The 19,291-nt window shown below is 41.4% G+C and overlaps 1 protein-coding gene across 3 annotated transcripts in view; it reads left to right on the top strand.

The window, feature by feature from the left end:
• Positions 1-17,645, top strand: part of rad9a (RAD9 checkpoint clamp component A) — a 72,837-nt gene extending 55,192 nt beyond the window's left edge. For 2 of the 3 annotated variants that reach the window (XM_018095342.2, XM_018095339.2), the window contains 5 exons: positions 828-892; positions 4,057-4,137; positions 13,821-13,925; positions 14,490-14,697; positions 15,740-17,645. In XM_018095342.2, coding sequence (XP_017950831.1) covers positions 828-892; positions 4,057-4,137; positions 13,821-13,925; positions 14,490-14,697; positions 15,740-15,832 — 552 coding nt within the window. In that variant the 3' untranslated portion in view covers positions 15,833-17,645. The remainder of the gene's footprint in view (positions 1-827; positions 893-4,056; positions 4,138-13,820; positions 13,926-14,489; positions 14,698-15,739) is intronic. The other variant, NM_001005810.1, reaches the window with a different exon arrangement.
• Positions 17,646-19,291: the final 1,646 nt, after the last annotated feature.

Raw genomic sequence — 19,291 nt, forward strand, 5'->3', positions numbered from 1 at the left:
TTCAGCTATTAATTCTGGACTCCTGCGCTTCATATCCGACCATATCCGCTGGAGAGTTCTGAGGTCCATTCGGAGGGCAAAACGGTGTTCTAACCTCCGCATCAGCCTGCGGAGGATTGCCCTCTTCCTTTCGTGGACCCCTACCATCCCCAGCGGCTGCCTATCATAGGATGAGCGCAGGAGATAGCGGCAGATGTAGCGCCTCTCCACCAGACGTAGCTCTGATACCACAGGCATGTTGACTCTCTGAATCACTGCAGGCTCTGACACAAAATGGCCGCAAGTCGCGCCTATCACGAGATTACAAATGGCGAATAGTCGCCAAAATATACAGTGTAATGTATTTGTCGCGACAAAACGCCCTATAGTAGCGAATATTGTGGCGACTAGATATTCACAGCTATAGTAGCGAATATGCACACCATGTTAGCCATACATGCCAATACTTTTGTAAAACTTCGTAAAAAAACACATACTTGAATAAATCCCACTGCTAAGTTCATATTTTATTGCCAAAAGCTAATTTACTGTATTTTTCTATAATTATCGCCTGCCTGAAGTAGGTGTTAATTTTCACGTAGACCAATGCGATATTTAGCGCGCCTAAGTGTTTGTGAATCATGCGTTCGTATTCATTTCTGCGCGGTAATACTGTTGTGAATTGTCGCGACTTATTTAACGCAAAAAAACGTGCGATAAAATTTATCACACTTTAGTGACTCAACCCCAAGGTGTGGTACATGACCGTATTCTTTGTAATGTAAATAGCCTGCCTAGGGTCCTTTTTTCATTCCTTATTCATTATATGTTATTTTTGTTACTGCCAGGGTCTTCTGAGTTTTGCTGAATCGACAAGCCTTCCAGTCTCTATACACTTCAACACTGCTGGTTTGTAAGTCAGAAAAAGATACTTTAAAGATGTATATGTCATTGTAGAGAATGTCCAGGGCCCGAACTAAGGGTAGCCACAAGAGGCACCCCTTCTTCCTGCAATTCCCTAGTTTGGCCTATCTTTAAGTCCTGGGGATTCGGTGCTCGTTGCAGCACACGTGCCCTTGCGGGAGCTGGGCCAAGAAGATGAGTGGGAGGCATAGTGTGGGGGCAGTCGGAGCAGAGGCAGTTCATTTTCTTTAGTTGATTTTGAATTACCTTGTAAGCATACCTCCCAACTGCCCCGCTTTACGCAGGACAGTTCCGATTTCTCCACCCTGTCCCGCAGTCCCAGTTTCTTCTTCAAATGTCCCACTTCCTCCGGCTGCCCCCCCAGCTCATGTCTCTCGGGAGCACCACTTCTTCTGCTTCTTCCGCACAGTTCCATTCATTTAGGTGAATGCGGTGCTCCCGAGAGACAAGTGTGACATGTCACGGGTAGAAGAAGAACCGGGGGACGCAGCTGGAGGAAGCCGGCAGTTGGTGGGGGGAGCCACAGGAAGCAGGGGGACGCTGGGGAGGATGTTGCGGGGGAGCTGGAGGACACGGGGGGGAGCTGGAGGACGTTAAGGGAGATGCTGGGGAGGACGCTGGGAGGTAGCTGGAGGATGCTAGGGCGGAGATGGAGGATACTGGGGGGGAACTGGGGGATGCTAAGGGGGAGCTGGAGGATGCTGGGAGGGAGCTGGAGGATGTTGGGGAGGACGTTGGGAGGGAGCTGGAGGATGCTGCAGTGGGGAGCGGCCCATAGTATGGGGACACTGGGGGACCAGCAATGTTTTAGGGGGTCCTGGGCTGGCTAGCAATGTTTTAGGGGTTCTCTGCCCTGGCACCAATGCAAAACGTAACACCTGGCTACCAGTGTTTTAGGGGGGCCCTGGCTACCAATGTCTGTGTGTCCTTTCTACTGATGGGACTTCATACAGCTCTGGTGATTTTCAGTTGTTTAGAAATGGGTATTAGAGATGCTGAGGGTCAATATGTAGCATGGAATGCTTGTGCTACCCTGAGTCTGTAATGATATACAGGTGCCACAGTGCGTAATGAAATCCTTAGGGCCATAATATGTCATAAAATGATTGGGGCCACCGTGTCTGTCTTCTGGTGCACTTTGTGTATGTTATGCTTTTCAGGTGTGGTTTTGTAAAATGGGCTTGTTATGGGGACGTGGCCTAAATGTTGGAAGGTATGTTGTATAGAGGTACTGCCCAATAATTTTCCTTCCAGAGCACTTATCTGCCCCAGCTACTTCCTCTATTAGTGCTGCATTTTCATCTTCCAATTCCCTCGCAAAAGACTGGGTAACTGAAACACTGCTTGTTAATAATATACAGTGGCTTGCGAAAGTATTCGGCCCCCTTGAACTTTTCCACATTTTGTCACATTACAGCCACAAACATGAATCAATTTTATTGGAATTCCACGTGAAAGACCAATACAAAGTGGTGTACACGTGAGAAGTGGAACGAAAATCATACAGGATTCCAAACATTTTTTACAAATAAATAACTGCAAAGTGGGGTGTGCGTAATTATTCAGCCCCCTTTGGTCTGAGTGCAGTCAGTTGCCCATAGACATTGCCTGATGAGTGCTAATGACTAAATAGAGTGCACCTGTGTGTAATCTAATGTCAGTACAAATACAGATGCTCTGTGACGGCCTCAGAGGTTGTCTAAGAGAATATTGGGAGCAACAACACCATGAAGTCCAAAGAACACACCAGACAGGTCATGGATAAAGTTATTGAGAAATTTAAAGCAGGCTTAGGCTACAAAAAGATTTCCAAAGCCTTGAACATCCCACGGAGCACTGTTCAAGCAATCATTCAGAAATGGAAGGAGTATGGCACAACTGTGAACCTACCAAGACAAGGCCGTCCACCTAAACTCACAGGCCGAACAAGGAGAGCGCTGATCAGAAATGCAGCCAAGAGGCCCATAAGCTTGATAAAGGGGTCACGTTGCCCCGAAACGTTGCACCTCCGCAATAAACTTTTTAAGGGTTTTCCCTTGTTTGCAGCCCTGAGTGCCATTTGATTTTTTGTGGTTAAAACAAAACATATCCATGTGTTAGAATGGCCCAGTCAAAGTTCAGATCTTGCCACAGATTCTCGATTGGATTTAGATCTGGAAACTGCTGTTCACAAACGCTGTCCATCTAATCTGACTGAGCTGGAGCTGTTTTGCAAAGAAGAATGGGCAAGGATTTCAGTCTCTAGATGTGCAAAGCTGGTAGAGACATACCCTAAAAGACTGGTCAGCTGTAATAGCAGTCAAAGGTGGTTCTACAAAGTATTGACTCAGGGTGTTGAAAAATTACGTACACCCCACTTTGCAGTTATTTATTAGTAAAAAATGTTTGGAATCATGTATGATTTTCGTTCCACTTCTCACGTGTACACCACTTTGTATTGGTCTTTCACGTGGAATTCCAATAAAATTGATTCATGTTTGTGGCTGTAATGTGACAAAATGTGGAAAAGTTCAAGGGGGCCGAATACTTCTGCAAGCCACTGTACCTTTCTGTATTTCTCTATATTTTACTGAAGGGATCATTGACATAGTAGACTACAAATTTTTAACATTGAATATGGTTTTCTCAGCCACATGTAAATTCAGTCTAGCCTAGATGGCACTAGTGTCAGAGGCATGGCAGTAGTTCTAACATTTTCTAACAAGTGCTAGTAAAATTGGCAGTTAAACAGGGCCGTTGGACAAGACATTGACAAGGCACTGGATTATCCTCAATCAACACTGAACAAAGCTGCAATCACAAGAAAACAATTTTGTTTGCACCTGGTAGTTTGTCACTTCTTACCTATAAAATGTTTTATCCTGTATTACTTCTCTTTGCACTTTCGTGTTTCTTAAAATATTCCCTGCTACTTCCTCCAACAAGTTAGAAAGGTATTGTTCCATAGCTACAATTAACTAGCAGCTGGTAATATTTCCCCCAACCATGGCCCTTACCCTATCCCTGTTTTTTTAGGGACACGTTCTCCAAACCCACCTTGTACAGAAACCTTATCCCTGTACCCAAAGCCACTGTTCAAAATCTTGTTCTTTTAACTTATATCTAATTCCTTTAACTTATTTGCAATAACTGAAACCTGGTTTTCTTCTACAGACACTGCCTCACCTGCTGCCCAGTCTTATGGGAGTCTACGTTACACACACTTCCAGACCTGGAAACAGGGCAGGGGGTGGGGTAAGATTCCTTCTCTCTCCCTGCTGTACATTTAAAGTAACCATTAGCCTCCCTCCACGCTACCCAGTCTCTTCTTGGCTCCTTCTCCCCCGGTGACTGAAGAGGAAGTCTCAAAACTTTTTGCTGCCTCTCACCTTACTACCTGCCCACTTGATCCCATTCCTTCCAAATATCTACGCAATGGCCAATCCCTGTCTTATCAAAGCCATAATTTATCTATTTAATCTCTCACTCTTTAATGGAATCTTTCCCTCTCAACTGAAACATGCACTTTGTAGCCCTTATTCTGAAAAAAACCTTCTCTTGATCCCTCCTATATTAAAACATATACATTAAGACAGAATTGGTCCTCTTTACCCCATCTTACGCCCATAATGTCTGAGCTATCTATCACAGTTAACAATTCTACTGTCACCCCATTTTCCCAGGCCCTGGTGCCTTGGAGTTATCCTCAATTCTGCCCTGTCCTTCACTCCTCATATTCCTATCACTTATTCAATCATGTCACTTTTACCTAAAAAATATTTCTAAAACACGATAATTTATCACCAAAGATGATGCCAAAATTCATATTCACTCTCTCATCATATGACGCCTGCACTACTGTAACTCTTTATTAATTAGCTTTCCTCTCCCTTCTCCAGTCCAAAATTGAATACTGCTGCCAGACCCAACACCTCTGCAATCTCTCATCCATGCCACTCTGCCAAACTGTTGGAACTGTTCATAATTCCCTCTATCTTAACTAAGGCCTCAGTTTCAGCTGAAGAAAAACAGCCCCAAAGGGTATGGTGTTCTTTTGGTGATGTGCAGTATTGTTTTTGTGCCATATTTTTTGGAATTATGGGCAAAAAGTTCAACCTTGGTTTCATCAGACCATAACACCTTTTCCCACATGCTTTTGGGAGACTTCAGATGTGTTTTTGCAAAATGTAGCCTGGCTTGGATGTTTTTCTTCGTAAGAAAAGGCTTTTGTCTTGCCACTCTACCCCATAGCCCAGACATATAAAGTATACGGAAGATTGTTGTCACATGTACCACACAGCCAGTACTTGCCAGATATCCCTGCTGCTCCTTTAATGTTGCTGTAGACCTCTTTGTAGGCTCCCTGACCAGTTTTCTTCTCGTCTTTTCATCAATTGTGGAGGGACGTCCAGTTCTTGGTAATGTCACTGTTGTGCCATATTTTCTCCATTTAATGATGACTGTCTCACTGTGTTCCATGGTATATCTAATGCCTTGGAAATTCTTTTGTACCCTTCTCCTGACTGATATATTTTAATAATGAGATCCCTCTGATGCTTTGAAAACTCTCTGTGGACAATGGCTTTTGCTGTGGGATGCGACTAAAAAAAAAGACCAACTAGAGCAGCTGAACTTTATTTGGGGTTAATCAGAGGCACTTTAAATGATGGCAGGTGTATGCTGACTATTTAAAGGAGAAGGAAAGGCTAATAAAGAGTTTATCTCAAGCTGCAGGCATACCTTCAGTTGTCTCAATAGTGCCCTCTAGTCTCCCCATATTTCTCCCATTCAGATGATCAGAAGCCAACCAGGAAGAAAAAACGCTGAGCTGTGTAAAGAAAGTTCCCATAATGCCAAACTTCTGCACAGACACGGAGACAAAGTGAACATGCTCAGTGTGTAAGACTAAGGGGGACATTTATTAATGCACGAACGCTCCGAGCGTATTTTGTGCAACAAAGTACCTTACGACAAAATTATTAAGACAAAATCGTATTGTTGCGCAGAGTACAAAAGTTTAGGATTCATTCAAGCTTCGTTATCGTGACTTTCCTTGGGCCAGGTTGGAGCTGCAGAGTGCCATTGATTCCTATGGGAGGCTTCCAAAATCGGAAAAAGTCGGAAAGGTTTTCCTGCTGTTTACAATCGGTACGAAATTCAGTATGAACATTTCGGATCGCCAATACGATATTATTGTGACTAATACGATTTTTTTCGTAAGCATTTTCGTGATATTTGCGATCTTCAAAATTATTGTATCCAATCCGAATTTTTCCCATTCAGGATTCGAACTTGTGATTTGATGAATGTAGCCCTATGAGTCAGCTTCCTGCTGATTGGCTCAGAGCCACATTCCTAAGGGGGGGGGGCGTGAGTTCTTAGCATTCTTGAGGGAGGGGGGGGAGGAAAGAGCAGAAAGCAAAGAGCTGTGTGTCTCTGGCAGAGGAAAACAGACACAACTAATCTTTTGCTAATGGCTGTATTTACATAGACCTTTCTAATAAAGCTTACTTAGTTTTTGCCTTTCCTTCTCCTTTAACCCTTTGAGCGCCGAGCACGTAGCTCCTACGTGCTGGCATAAAAAGGCATTAGGCACTACGTTTTCTTTATCCTGCGCTCGTTTTCTGCGCTTGGCGCTTAACCCTAGAGAACGAGCAGAGGGGGGTAACTGGTGGCCCCTTGGGCGCGATCGCCCAGGGGCCCCATAGGAAACGCCAGCTTTCTTCCTGCGTTCCCCCCTCTCTGCTCCCCTCGCTTCCTGTGCCGCCTACTGAGGATTCTTCAACGCAGCTGCTGCTGTCCCTGGGTCTGTTGTCTCCCACCAGCGATCTCCAGCATCTTGACATAGGGTAGGTGCCACAAACACACATACACACACATATTACACTAATACACACTTAAGGTGGCCATACACGAGCAGAGCGGATCTTCCCCGATATCCCCACCTACGGGTGGGCGATATCGGGGACCATTTAGGTAAAAATAATAATCCGATCGTTTGGCCCTGGGGCCAGACGATCGGATTATGTGGGCGGCAATGGGGCAGTCGGATCGGGGACCGCATCAACGAGCCGATGCGGTCCCCGATCCGACCAGATTTTCTAACCTGGCCGATCGAGATCTGGCCAATTTCAGGCCAGATATCGGTCGGCCAGGCCGCTCTGCTCTCCCCATACACGGGCCGATTAGCTGCCGAATCGGTCCAAGGGACCGATATCGGCAGCTATAGTCGGCCCGTGTATGGCCACCTTTATACTTAAACACACACACATACATTTTTGAGGGGGTTTCACACCTTCACAGCACTCGCACTTACAGTGGTGTGAAAAACTATTTGCCCCCTTCCTGATTTCTTATTCTTTTGTCCCACAAAATGTTTCTGATCATTAAACACATTTAACTATTAGTCAAAGATAACACAAGTAAACACAAAATGCAGTTTTTAAATGAGGGTTTTTATTATTTAGGGAGAAAAAAAATCCAAACCTACATGGCCCTGTGTGAAAAAGTAATTGCCCCCTGAACCTAATAACTGGTTGGGCCACCCTTAGCAGCAATAACTGCAATCAAGCGTTTGCGATAACTTGCAACGAGTCTTTTACAGCGCTCTGGAGGAATTTTGGCCCACTCATCTTTGCAGAATTGTTGTAATTCAGCTTTACTTGAGGGTTTTCTAGCATGAAGTGCCTTTTTAAGGTCATGCCACAACATCTCAATAGGATTCAGGTCAGGACTTTGACTAGGCCACTCCAAAGTCTTCATTTTGTTTTTCTTCAGCCATTCAGAGGTGGATTTGCTGGTGTGTTTTGGGACATTGTCCTGCTGCAGCACCCAAGATCGCTTCAGCTTGAGTTGACGAACAGATGGCCGGACATTCTCCTTCAGGATTTTTTGGTAGACAGTAGAATTAATGGTTCCATCTATCACAGCAAGCCTTCCAGGTCCTGAAGCAGCAAAACAACCCCAGACCATCACACTACCACCACCATATTTTACTGTTGGTATGATGTTCTTTTTCTGAAATGCTGTGTTACTTTTACGCCAGATGTAACGGGACACGCACCTTCCAAAAAGTTCAACTTTTGTCTCGTCGGTCCACAAGGTATTTTCCCAAAAGTCTTGGCAATCATTGAGATGATTTTTAGCAAAATTGAGACAAGCCTTAATGTTCTTTTTGCTTAAAAGTGGTTTGCGCCTTGGAAATCTGCCATGCAGGCCGTTTTTGCCCAGTCTCTTTCTTACGGTGGAATCGTTAACACTGACCTTAATTGAGGCAAGTGAGGCCTGCAGTTCTTTAGATGTTGTCCTGGGGTCTTTTGTGGCCTCTCAGGTGAGTTGTCTCTGCGCTCTTGGGGTAATTTTGGTCGGCCGGCCACTCCTGGGAAGGTTCACCACTGTTCCATGTTTTTGCCATTTGTGGATAATGGCTCTCACTGTGGTTCGCTGGAGTCCCAAAGCTTTAGAAATGGCTTTATAACCTTTACCAGACTGATAGATCTCAATTACTTTTGTTCTCATTTGTTCCTGAATTTCTTTGGATCTTGGCATGATGTCTAGCTTTTGAGGTGCTTTTGGTCTACTTCTCTGTGTCAGGTAGCTCCTATTTAAGTGATTTCTTGATTGAAACAGGTGTGGCAGTAATCAGGCCTGGGGGTGACTACAGAAATTGAACTCAGGTGTGATAAACCACAGTTAAGTTATTTTTTAACAAGGGGGGCAATCACTTTTTCACACAGGGCCATGTAGATTTGGAGTTTTTTTTCTCCCTTAATAACGTAAAACCTTCATTTAAAAACTGCATTTTGTGTTCAATTATGTTATCTTTGACTAATAGTTAATGGTTTTTGATGAGCAGAAACATTTAAGTGGGACAAACATGCAAAAGAATAAGAAATCAGGAAGGGGGCAAATAGTTTTTCACACAACTGTACTTGCACACACATGCACATAAAACACATTTTGCCATGTGTACACACACACTTACACACTTATGTAAATTTTTTTTTTTTTATCGCATCGTTTTTATTCTTGCCTGAAAAAAATGTTTTATTGCCATTGCGGATAGCGTATTTGCAAACCGCACTGCGCAATACCTTTTGTGTATTATTTTGGTGTTTTTATTACATTTTCTGTGATTTTGGTGCATTTTTAGCCATTTTAAAGCATTTTCAGTTATGCATAGTTGTTGTTCGCTTGACTTTGTCTCTAAAAAAATTTGCCCAAACCAAAATACTCAAACTTTGATTCTGACTGCAGATATCACTAGGAAAAAAACCCATTGATTTTATTTTTTTGGATTTTAGCAATTTTATTGCATTTCATATTGTTCTATGTTTCTTGTCTTGCACATGGACATTTTGTCTGCTGTATTTCAATTTGGCTTCCTCTGTACCCCATGTAGTTTGGTAAATCTATGCATATTGGGCATCAGACTGTTCAGTAGACCCCTGGCGTTCATATTTAGAGTGTTTTATGTTGGTACATTATGAAATGTGGGGGTACATAATGGGACAATATGCAAGCTTTGTGACGATTTTCAGAAATATTATAAAAACCATTCTGTTTAGCATAGCTTTGTAGTTTGCAGTAGAAAGATGTATTTACCCATTTTTGTTTTGTCAGAATGTGTACTTTCGGAAAATGTGTGGTTTTCTAGGGTCTCTGTACTGTTAGGGGGTCTTATTGCACATAATACACATACCAGGTGCAAAAACTGCATGAGCCGGAGCGTCATTTCTGAAAATTCATATGCACTATTTTCATTTGGGTGCTGCTGTACTCCGCATAGTTTGGTAAATCTATGCATATAGGGCATCAAACTGTTCAGTAGACCTTTGGCGTTCATATTTAGAATGTTTTATGTTGATATATTACAAATTGTGGGGCTACATAATGGGGCAAAATGCAAGCTTTGTGACGATTTTCAGAAATATTATAAAAACCATTCTGTTTAGCATAGCTTTGTAGTTTGGTAGTTTGCAGTAGAAAGATGTATTTACCCATTTTTGTTTTGTCAGAATGTGTACCTAACTCCATACTGTTAGGGAGTCTTATGGCACATAATGCACATACCGGGTGCAAAAATTGCCGGAGCGTCATATGTGAAAATTCATATGCACTATTTTTATTTGGGTGCCCCTGTACTCCACATAGTTTGGTAAATCTATGCATATTGGGCATCAAACTGTTCAGTAGGCCTCTGGTGTTCCTATTTGGGGTGATTTGCCTTTGTATGCAAGAAATTGTGTGAGATAAATGCAGCAAATTGCAACCTTTTTAGACAATTTTCTGAAATGTCATAGAAACCACTAATTTTAGGAAAACTTTGCAGATTGGTACTTTGGTGTAGAAAGGACTCTTTACCCATGTTGGCTTTGTCTGAATGTGTACTTTCAAAAAATATATGGTTTTCAGGGGTAACCCTACATTTCTGCAGTTTCCATCCCACATAATACTGCCATGTGTTTATGAATTAGGTAAAAGTAAGCCATGAAATTAGTGTGCACAAGGTATATTTTGGGGTCTCTTAAGTGCCATGTGCTTTGATAAACCTATGTACAGTGTGCATCATACTGCTCAGTAGACCTCTGGGGTTCATATTTAGGGTGTTTTATCTTGGTACATAATGACCTATAGAAAATAAGATGATGCATATTGGAGGTTTGAGGTGATTTTTGGAAAAAATCAGCAAACTTAGGAAACCTTTGCGGCTTGGTACTTTGGAGTAGAAAGACATGGGTACCCATTTTAGATTTCTAGAAATGTGTACTTTCCAAAAATATATGACTTTCTGGGGTGAGTGTACTTTTTACTAATTTTATCCCACATAAAATGATGTAAATGTGTTGATTTTGCAGAAGCTGAAATTACAGAAATGACGGATCATATGGGGGTATGTTCATATTGGGGCCCCTACATGCCACATACTTAGGTAAACCCATACATATTGGGCATCAAACTGTTCAGTGGACCCCTGGCGTTCATATTTAGGGTGTTTTATTTGGTCACTTTATGACCTGTAGGAGATAAGATACTATAGACTGGAAGCTTTGAAGCGATTTTTAAGAAATTTCACAAATTTTGATAAAAACCAATAACATTAGGAAAGCATTGCGACTTGGTAGTTTGCAGTAGACATACAGTTGTGCCTATTCTGGATTCCACAGAATCTGTTCTTTCTAAAAATGTATAATTTTCTGGGATAAACCTTCTGTTAGTGGAATTTTTGACCTTGAAATCTAAAGTATGCAGCTTTCTGAAGCAGTGCTTTGGAAATTTGGTAGTGTACTGCTGGGAGTTTTTGACCGATGCAAGTGAAAAATCTCCATAAAACTATATATAATTGGTATTGGCACATTCAGGAGACTTGGGACATTCCAAATCAGTTGTATTTTCATGCATAAAATAATTTTTGTTTCCGGTGTATGCGTTTATATTATGGAAAATATATTTTTTTTTTTTTCATTTTTTAGACATTTAGAAGCCTATATCTAGTTACAGAATTGGAATTACAGAAAAATTCCACCATATTTTGAAAGCTTAGGTTGTCCTGAAAAAAACGATATATAGTTTTCCTGGGTAAACTAAAAGTCCCCCCAAGGAAAGGCCCCTAAAATGAAACAGTGCAAAATGTTCAAAAACTGTCTGGCAGTAGAAGTTCCACTTTGTTCAAAATGGCTGGCAGTGAAAGGGTTAACATGATTTTGAATGTGATTGCTTAATTCTGAACACAGCTACATCCCCAGTTAGAAGAGGGTGTGCACACTTATGCAACCACATTATTTTAGTTTTTTTGGTTTTCTTCCCTCCACCTAAAAGATTTCAGTTTGTTTTTCAATTGAGTGGTGTAGTTTATAGGTCACATTAAAGGTGGAAAAAGTTCTGAAATGATTTATCTTTGTCTCATTTTTGTACAGCACAGGAACCTGACATTTTAGTTTAGCATAACCTTAATAGGCTGCTAAAAGCAATACCCTGTGTTACATCTCTTATATTGCTTAATTCTGATCTTGCCTATTCCCATACCTTGTGTCTCAACCCCTTATCCTTACAGATTCTAAGCTTTTTAGGGCAGGGCCCTCTTTAGCTCTTGTATTGGTTATTTGTTGCTTTTTATGTAATTATGTATGTCCAATGTATAAACCCACTTTTTGTGCAGCGCTGCAGAATATGTTTGATCTTTATAAATACACATTAATAATAATTATATCTCTCCGTGTGAACAACAGAGATTGCCCAGAAAATAATTTAAACATTTTCATACTCACCGGCATGTACTGCTCTTATCAGGAAATCTGTTTTAAACTGCGGCTCTTCCAATGCCTTGAATTTTCTTATGCTGCATTCATCCAGTGCTTCCACTGCATTCAGTTTCTGGTCGCTATAGATCCCGCTGGCTGTGTGATCCACAACTAAGTTTCAAGCAATCCCAACGTTGCAGATTTCTTTTTCTATTCTCTCCGCTAGGATCAATCACGTGATCACACGAACAAGCCCCCAGTATGTCGACAAAGGGTTACTGCTTCCAGATTTAGCAGTATAAAGGTCCCCAAGCGAGCGGATCTTCTGCCGATATCCCCCACGTACAGGTGGGCGATATCGGGAGAATCCAGGGTAATTCGATCATTTGGCCTTGGGGCCAAACGATCGAATTATAATGACGGGCATAGGCAAAGCCGGTCTGGGGACCACATCAACGAGCCGATGTGGTCCCTGATCTGACTAGATTTTCTAACCTGCCCGATCGAGATCTGGCCGATTTACTAATACAAGTACCAGTTCACTTGTGTGTTTAGGAATTTGCTAATAATCTTTAGTCCAGTAATATTTTATACAATAACAAATTATATTTATTGCTGTTTTTAATGAACAAGGTACAGCATAGATGTTTTCTACTCACTTGAAACTGAATTGAACAAGACTATCCTTACAGGGAAACCGCACAAACCCAGTTACCCATAACTCTACAACCCTAATTACAGAAATCTCTTTTAGGCTGAAGCCACACGGGGTGGATTCCCAGTCCAAAAATCCAGGGGCACACTCCTGCACCCAGAGCCATTATGTCAGATCGGGTGCAGGCACACGAAGTGGAATTTGGTGTGAAACTGCATATGCTAACCGTTTTACACTGAATTTTGCTTTGCATACCTTCAACTAGGCTGACACAATGGCTCCAGGTGCAGTACAGCAATAAGATTTTTGAAGCAAAGGGCCGGAATCTTGGCCTGTGTTTATCCGCAGGCTCAGAATCTGCCCAATATGGCTTTAACCTAACCACAATTGCCTAAGAAAACCACTCCTTAGGGCTCTGGCACACGGGGAGATTAGTCGCCCGCGGAAAAACTCCCTGTTCGCGGGCGACTTATCTCCCCGAGTTGCCTTCCCCTGCCATCCCACCGGCGAACATGTAAGTCGCCGCCGGGATGGCACACGCGGCGGCGCGATTTCGCGCAAATCGAAATCGCCCCGCCGCGTCTTACATTGTCGCCGATGGGATGGCAGGGGAAGGCAACTCGGGGAGATTAGTCGCCCGCGAACAGGGAGTTTTGCCGCGGGCGACTAATCTCCCCGTGTGCCAGAGCCCTTACAGAATACAACAGAGGAGATTGGTGGCTTTGATGTTTTATGTCCCCAACTGTTCTCTATTCCTATTGTATTCACAGAAATTAGTATTCAACCCCCCCCCCAAGAAATACAGTCAAGCTATGTACAATACAGTTGCACAGATGCATGTACAGTTGTGTAAACGTAATAATAATTTAACCAACAACACTTGCTATATTAAATGCATTATAGATTGCTAATAAAGGTATAATATAAAGGTATAAACTGATTTGGATGCTTTTAACAAAAATTTTAGTAACTTGTATTTAGACATACATTTTCAATGTTTATAGGGATATTATTTTCAAGATATATTCTTGTGTCTTTCCCAGTCCAGCTGTGTTCAGTGTTGATGATACAGTACTTGAAGTGCATTTTGTTCTTGCTACTCTTTCCGACACAGACAGAGCATCACAGTCGGAGTCTCAGTACAACAGGTAACTATCCTTGTATCTCTCTCTTTCTATGTATTATATACTGGACCTAAAATAGTTAACCAGTGTTGTAAACACTAAACAGACCAAGCAACACCCAAGATTAGTACTTAATTACTAACAGGCCAGACAATAAAAAACAAATGTAAGAGTACAGTTTATACAATGCATTTTACTTATTTACTAACAACAGTGCTAAAAGAAAAATCAGTATTAATTGTTACCTGCCAGAGATAATAGAATCGGCATTTGTAATGAAGGACATGAGTACTTTGTTGAGGAAGCCATAAATGGGTTGATCCTCATAGGTATCTGACCAGTTGGGCCTCGTCCTGTTCTAGTAGTTAATATATGAGGGGCCACACACATTACCTTTCTATTGTTTTAGACATTCAGACAGACGGCCCAAATAATCAGAAGAGAAGAAAGTGTAGATTGCCGATAAGCAGCTGACCTAGGCTGAAAGGTTGTTTTGAATTTTGATAACTTTCATATTTTTGCATTGCATGAGATGGGAATTTAGCCCTGTTCCCTAATAACATTTATCATTCATCATTTCTCATTCAGGCCTCCCTTGCATTCATCAGAGGATGACTTTTTAGGTGATGATATTGATTATATGATTGCAATGGAAACGACGGTTACACATTCTCCACCACCCAGTAGTCCTACCTTCTGTGGTCATTCATGCATAAATCCTTTCCAAGAAGCCCAGGATCCACTAAGTGATGATGAACCAGATGCAGGAGTTCCTGGGACACCTCCCAACAAGAAGGTAAAGATTTTTCACATTGTGTGATTGGTGAAGGGTTTGAGACCTTGTGTTTTACAAGGCAGAATTAAAAGAAAAAAACTTGCAGACAGGGCACATAATATAGAATAACCAGGAAATTATAATATACTTACAGCAGCAATGGATGTTCCTGTGTCACTTTTACAACTATAGGAATGATGTATTCCCTTAAGTGCTGACTTAAGTTATGAACCCCCAACAATATTTAAAACAAAAAAAAAGTAAAAATATATACTTTTTTTTTTTTTAATTACTTATATATTAAAATCCTTTAATACAGGACACGTTTTTTGTAGGCTTTGTGGCCACTACCTAGTCAGTACCTAGCAATGAACCTTTTTACATAGTCTATTCTTAGCTAAAGGGTTTTAGTTCATTTTAATGAATACAGAATCTCTGGCACGTACAGAATCAATGGTTCTGGTATATTCATAGGTGTTTCCGGGTTACTTGATCCTGTGAGAAAAATGCATTGCCCTAGCAATGAGTTGTACAAGATATACACAGCTGGCCAATGCTTATTTGAACTTTTCAGAGCATTAATATATTATATTATATGGTGCCTTGGAAAAGTATTCAGACCCTTCACAAATACTCTTTATTCCCAACTTCTGTGCTAAAGTATAACCTTTAATATGCAATCACTCCTCTGCCACTGGCCGTATTGGCACCCCCCCACGTATGCTGTACTACCATGCACAGACAGTGACACACAGAGGAATAATTCTTTGCGCTCCATTCTATGTGGGCGCTGGAAGCAAACTCTAGGGGAACAACCCACATTTTTGACTCAACATGACACACTACCCTGAAACACAGGCATGTCTTTCAGAGGAGACATTGTAATGTTAATGCTGAATCCGTATAGGGGTAAAGAATTCCTTTGTATATCTGACAGTTCACTCTAAATGTTAGTAAAGTGGATGAACAATCTTTCCTGCAACCAATGGTCTTGGGAAAGATTGTAATTGTAGCATGTATGGGCCACCTTAACTGAAAGATTTTTTTCTTTATTTTTACTTAGTTTCGGTCCCTTTTTTTTGGATCTATTCTGGCAAACTCTGGTCATTCAAATCAAGAAATTTTGGCTGAAGATAGTGACAGAGAAGAAGAATAATGACAACACATTTGACAACGCATTGCCTGCTAACCATTTATTCTGAATTCAGAACTGGTAGATAATGACCAATGGAACAAAAACACTTGCATCTTTACACAGAATAGTAGTGAAGTAATTGATGAATTTATTTTCATCTTAACTGGAACAGAAGCCTTTGTTGTTTTTTGACACATTTCCTGAAAGCATGGTTATATATGTCATAGAAGCTGATGCAGAAATTCGGGGTTTCTATGCTGCCATGTAATATGAATCTAAATGAATTACTGACCAGACTTGCAAAGTTAATTTTATATTGTAAATATACTGTATATTGTGACTACATCCCTAAAACTAGGTATTAGACAGTGGCCCAGAGCATGTTCTATGAGTCTGTAGCATTGACAAAAAAGAGATATCGGTGGCATTTCTGCAAATTGCTTGTCTGATTTGCCCACCCAGATGGCTGGCTAGATTAGGCTGATGTGATCATCTAGACCCCAGGCAAACAACTGGTTAACAATGGGGGCCTCTATAGACCCCAAAGGAGGCACCGCATTCAAAGATCTGTATGATCTTCGTTTAATAAGAATTTTCAGACATAACAAGCTGTAGTATACAATACCCACATGCACTGTTTTTACTGCTCGCTCGTCTATCCCCCATACTAAGTACTGTAATATGCAATTTAAATGAAGGGGGAAAAAAACTGCCGGTAAGTATTTTGTATCACATTGCACCTGAAACTGGGGCTTCCCAAAAATATAGGTTTAGAAAAATCTTTAGTTTTTGCGCTGGCCTAAGCCACTGCCCTGACCAGCTGTTGGATAGCACTTCAGGTTTGTAATACTGGCTTGCATATTTTTATTGGTAGTTTCAGATTTTTATTACGCTATTTATATTTGAGTATTGCTAATTGGTACTGTATTAATTACTAGTAGTTTGGTTTAGTTTAGTAAATCAATAGGAACACTTTGTTCTAAAAATTGGTTACTCTGGACTGTGTACCGGACTTAATGAGTAAAGAAGGCAGGGTACGTGGTTGTGCTCTAGTGCATATTAATCTTATCTCCCCATAAGAGTCTTTCTCATTATGAGTGAACACTTTTGTGCTCATCATCAGGGTTAATAACTGACTGATTTATTCCCATACATGAATTCTCATTTGTTCACATATACATTCTGTCACTGACCCTCATGCCACTCACCAGACTCTGTATTCTGAACAATACCCAGCACATGCAGTCTAACCTGTTGGTCCTAAACCTGCACATCATAAAAACCAGCAACAAGCTATTGTATCACCACCAATATTGTTAGGACACTGCATACAACAGTAAAGTGATGTCACTTGGCTTTATTTGTCAATGGTTCTTTAGCTTTACTTTTTAAATTTACACAGTACAGTATTTGACATAGTGGCAGTTATGTTAATGGCTGAGGCATTGACAATAGACTTCATTTGAAAGGGCTGAAATACTTTGGGTATGCTATGACTGTGAGAGATCTACTCAGAACGTATGTGAAATTCATATTTACAACATTTTTTATAAATACAGATTTATGATGCTTGAGCCATCATAAATAAACCCTACTTGAATTAAGGAACTCATGCAGTTTTGCATGAGCCCTGAGCAGGCTTTCTTAAATGAGAAGTTCAGAAGCTTTTATAAAAGCTTGGGAAAAATACCTTAATGAACAAGGTTTCTTTCCCTAAAACTCTGTGTGAGTTATTTAACTTACATGGGGTTTCAGCTCCAGCAGTCATAAAGCTTAGCCTCTGTACACAAAAATCTTTTGGAGATAAGACAATATAAAATGCAATTTCAACATTCTGTAACATACTAACAAGTAAAAAAAATTGCAGGGGCATGGCGTGATATGATGCAGTACTGAGAGGACTTATCTTACAGGAGTTCCTGATCTGCGCAATGCAGCTGTTTGTAGTGAATGGGCAAATCAGGCAAGAAGCAACCTCCTACTGCACCAACATTTACACATGGTAGCCAAAATGCTATGACTAAATACCTTGAAGTACAAACATGAAGCCCTCTTGAAGGAATCAAGATTGTGGAAGCCTCAAGATAGTTACATAGGGTTGAAAAAAAAAAAAAGACCAGAGTCCATCAAGTTCAACCCATCCAAGTAAACCCAGCACACACAAACTATACTTACCAATCTATACACTCACATACATAAACTATAAATATAACCACTAATACTAACTGTAGATATTAGTATCACAATAGCCTTGGATATTCTGCTTGTTCAAGAATTCATCCAGGCCCCTCTTAAAGGCATTAACAGAATCTGCCATTACCACATCTCTAGGAAGGGCATTCCAAAACCTCACTGCGAAAAACCACCTACGCTGCTTCAAATGGAAGCTCCGTTGCTCTAATCTAAAGGGGTGACCTCTGGTGCGTTGAACGTTTTTATGGCAAAAAAGAACATCCCCTATCTGCCTATAATCCCCTCTAATGAACTTGTACAGAGTAATCATGTCCCCTCGCAAGCGCCTCTTTTCCAAGAAAACAACCCCAACCTCGACAGTCTAACTTCATAGCTTAAATCTTCCATCCCCTTTACTAGTTTAGGTGCACGTCTCTGCACTCTCTCCAGCTCATTAATATCCTTAAGGACTGGAGTCCGGAACTGCACCACATACTCAAGGTAAGGCCTTACCAGGGACCTATAAAGAGGCAAAATTATGTTTTCATCCCTTGAGTCAATGTCCTTTTTTTATACAAGACAGCACTTTATTTGCTTTAGTAGCCACAGAATGACACTGCCTGGAATTAGACAACAGGCTCCACCACTTTAGGGCTTAGCTTTTCAATGCTGCCATCCGATATTCACTCCATACTGCCCTCTCTTCCTACTAAAGAAGATCTCAACACAGTAGCAAAAATGATCTATAAGGCAGTCCTGGCTGAACTGAAGGCAGATTTGCAGGACATAGGTGAGGCCCAAGCACAACTCGATTCGAGAGAATGCCTGCAATGATATCATAGGCATAGTACATGGAAGACCTTGTGTAAGGAACACTGGAAGACCAGCGCACGCTCCTGCCTCTAGGTGCGCCAGTCCCGGGCTCCTCTGGTTAGATGCACTCTGGCGCACACTCTTCCCCATAACACGCGTACATGCGTAGTAATGCTGACATCACTTTTGTCGCAAAATAGGTCTCCTTGGCTTGTTTCAGTGCCCAAGCTGGTTTAGTGTACTCTGACTTTGCTGAAACCTTTGTAGTTCTGATTCCTGCTGGTTTTTGACTCTTGCCTGTCCCTGACTTATGAATCTCTGCTGCCTGCCATTGACCATTTGCCTGATTTTGACCTTGTCTTCACTTGATTCCTTGATACCATGTTTTTCAGATTAATTAACCTTGGCCACGTGTAGGATCCCTGTCAACTCCGCCATAGAAAGTCCAGGGCCCCAAAACGGCATTAGTGAATACTGGGGTTGGCAGGGCTCTCC

Source organism: Xenopus tropicalis, chromosome 7, assembly GCF_000004195.4.
Source record: "Xenopus tropicalis strain Nigerian chromosome 7, UCB_Xtro_10.0, whole genome shotgun sequence".
Classification (NCBI taxonomy): Eukaryota; Metazoa; Chordata; class Amphibia; order Anura; family Pipidae; genus Xenopus; species Xenopus tropicalis.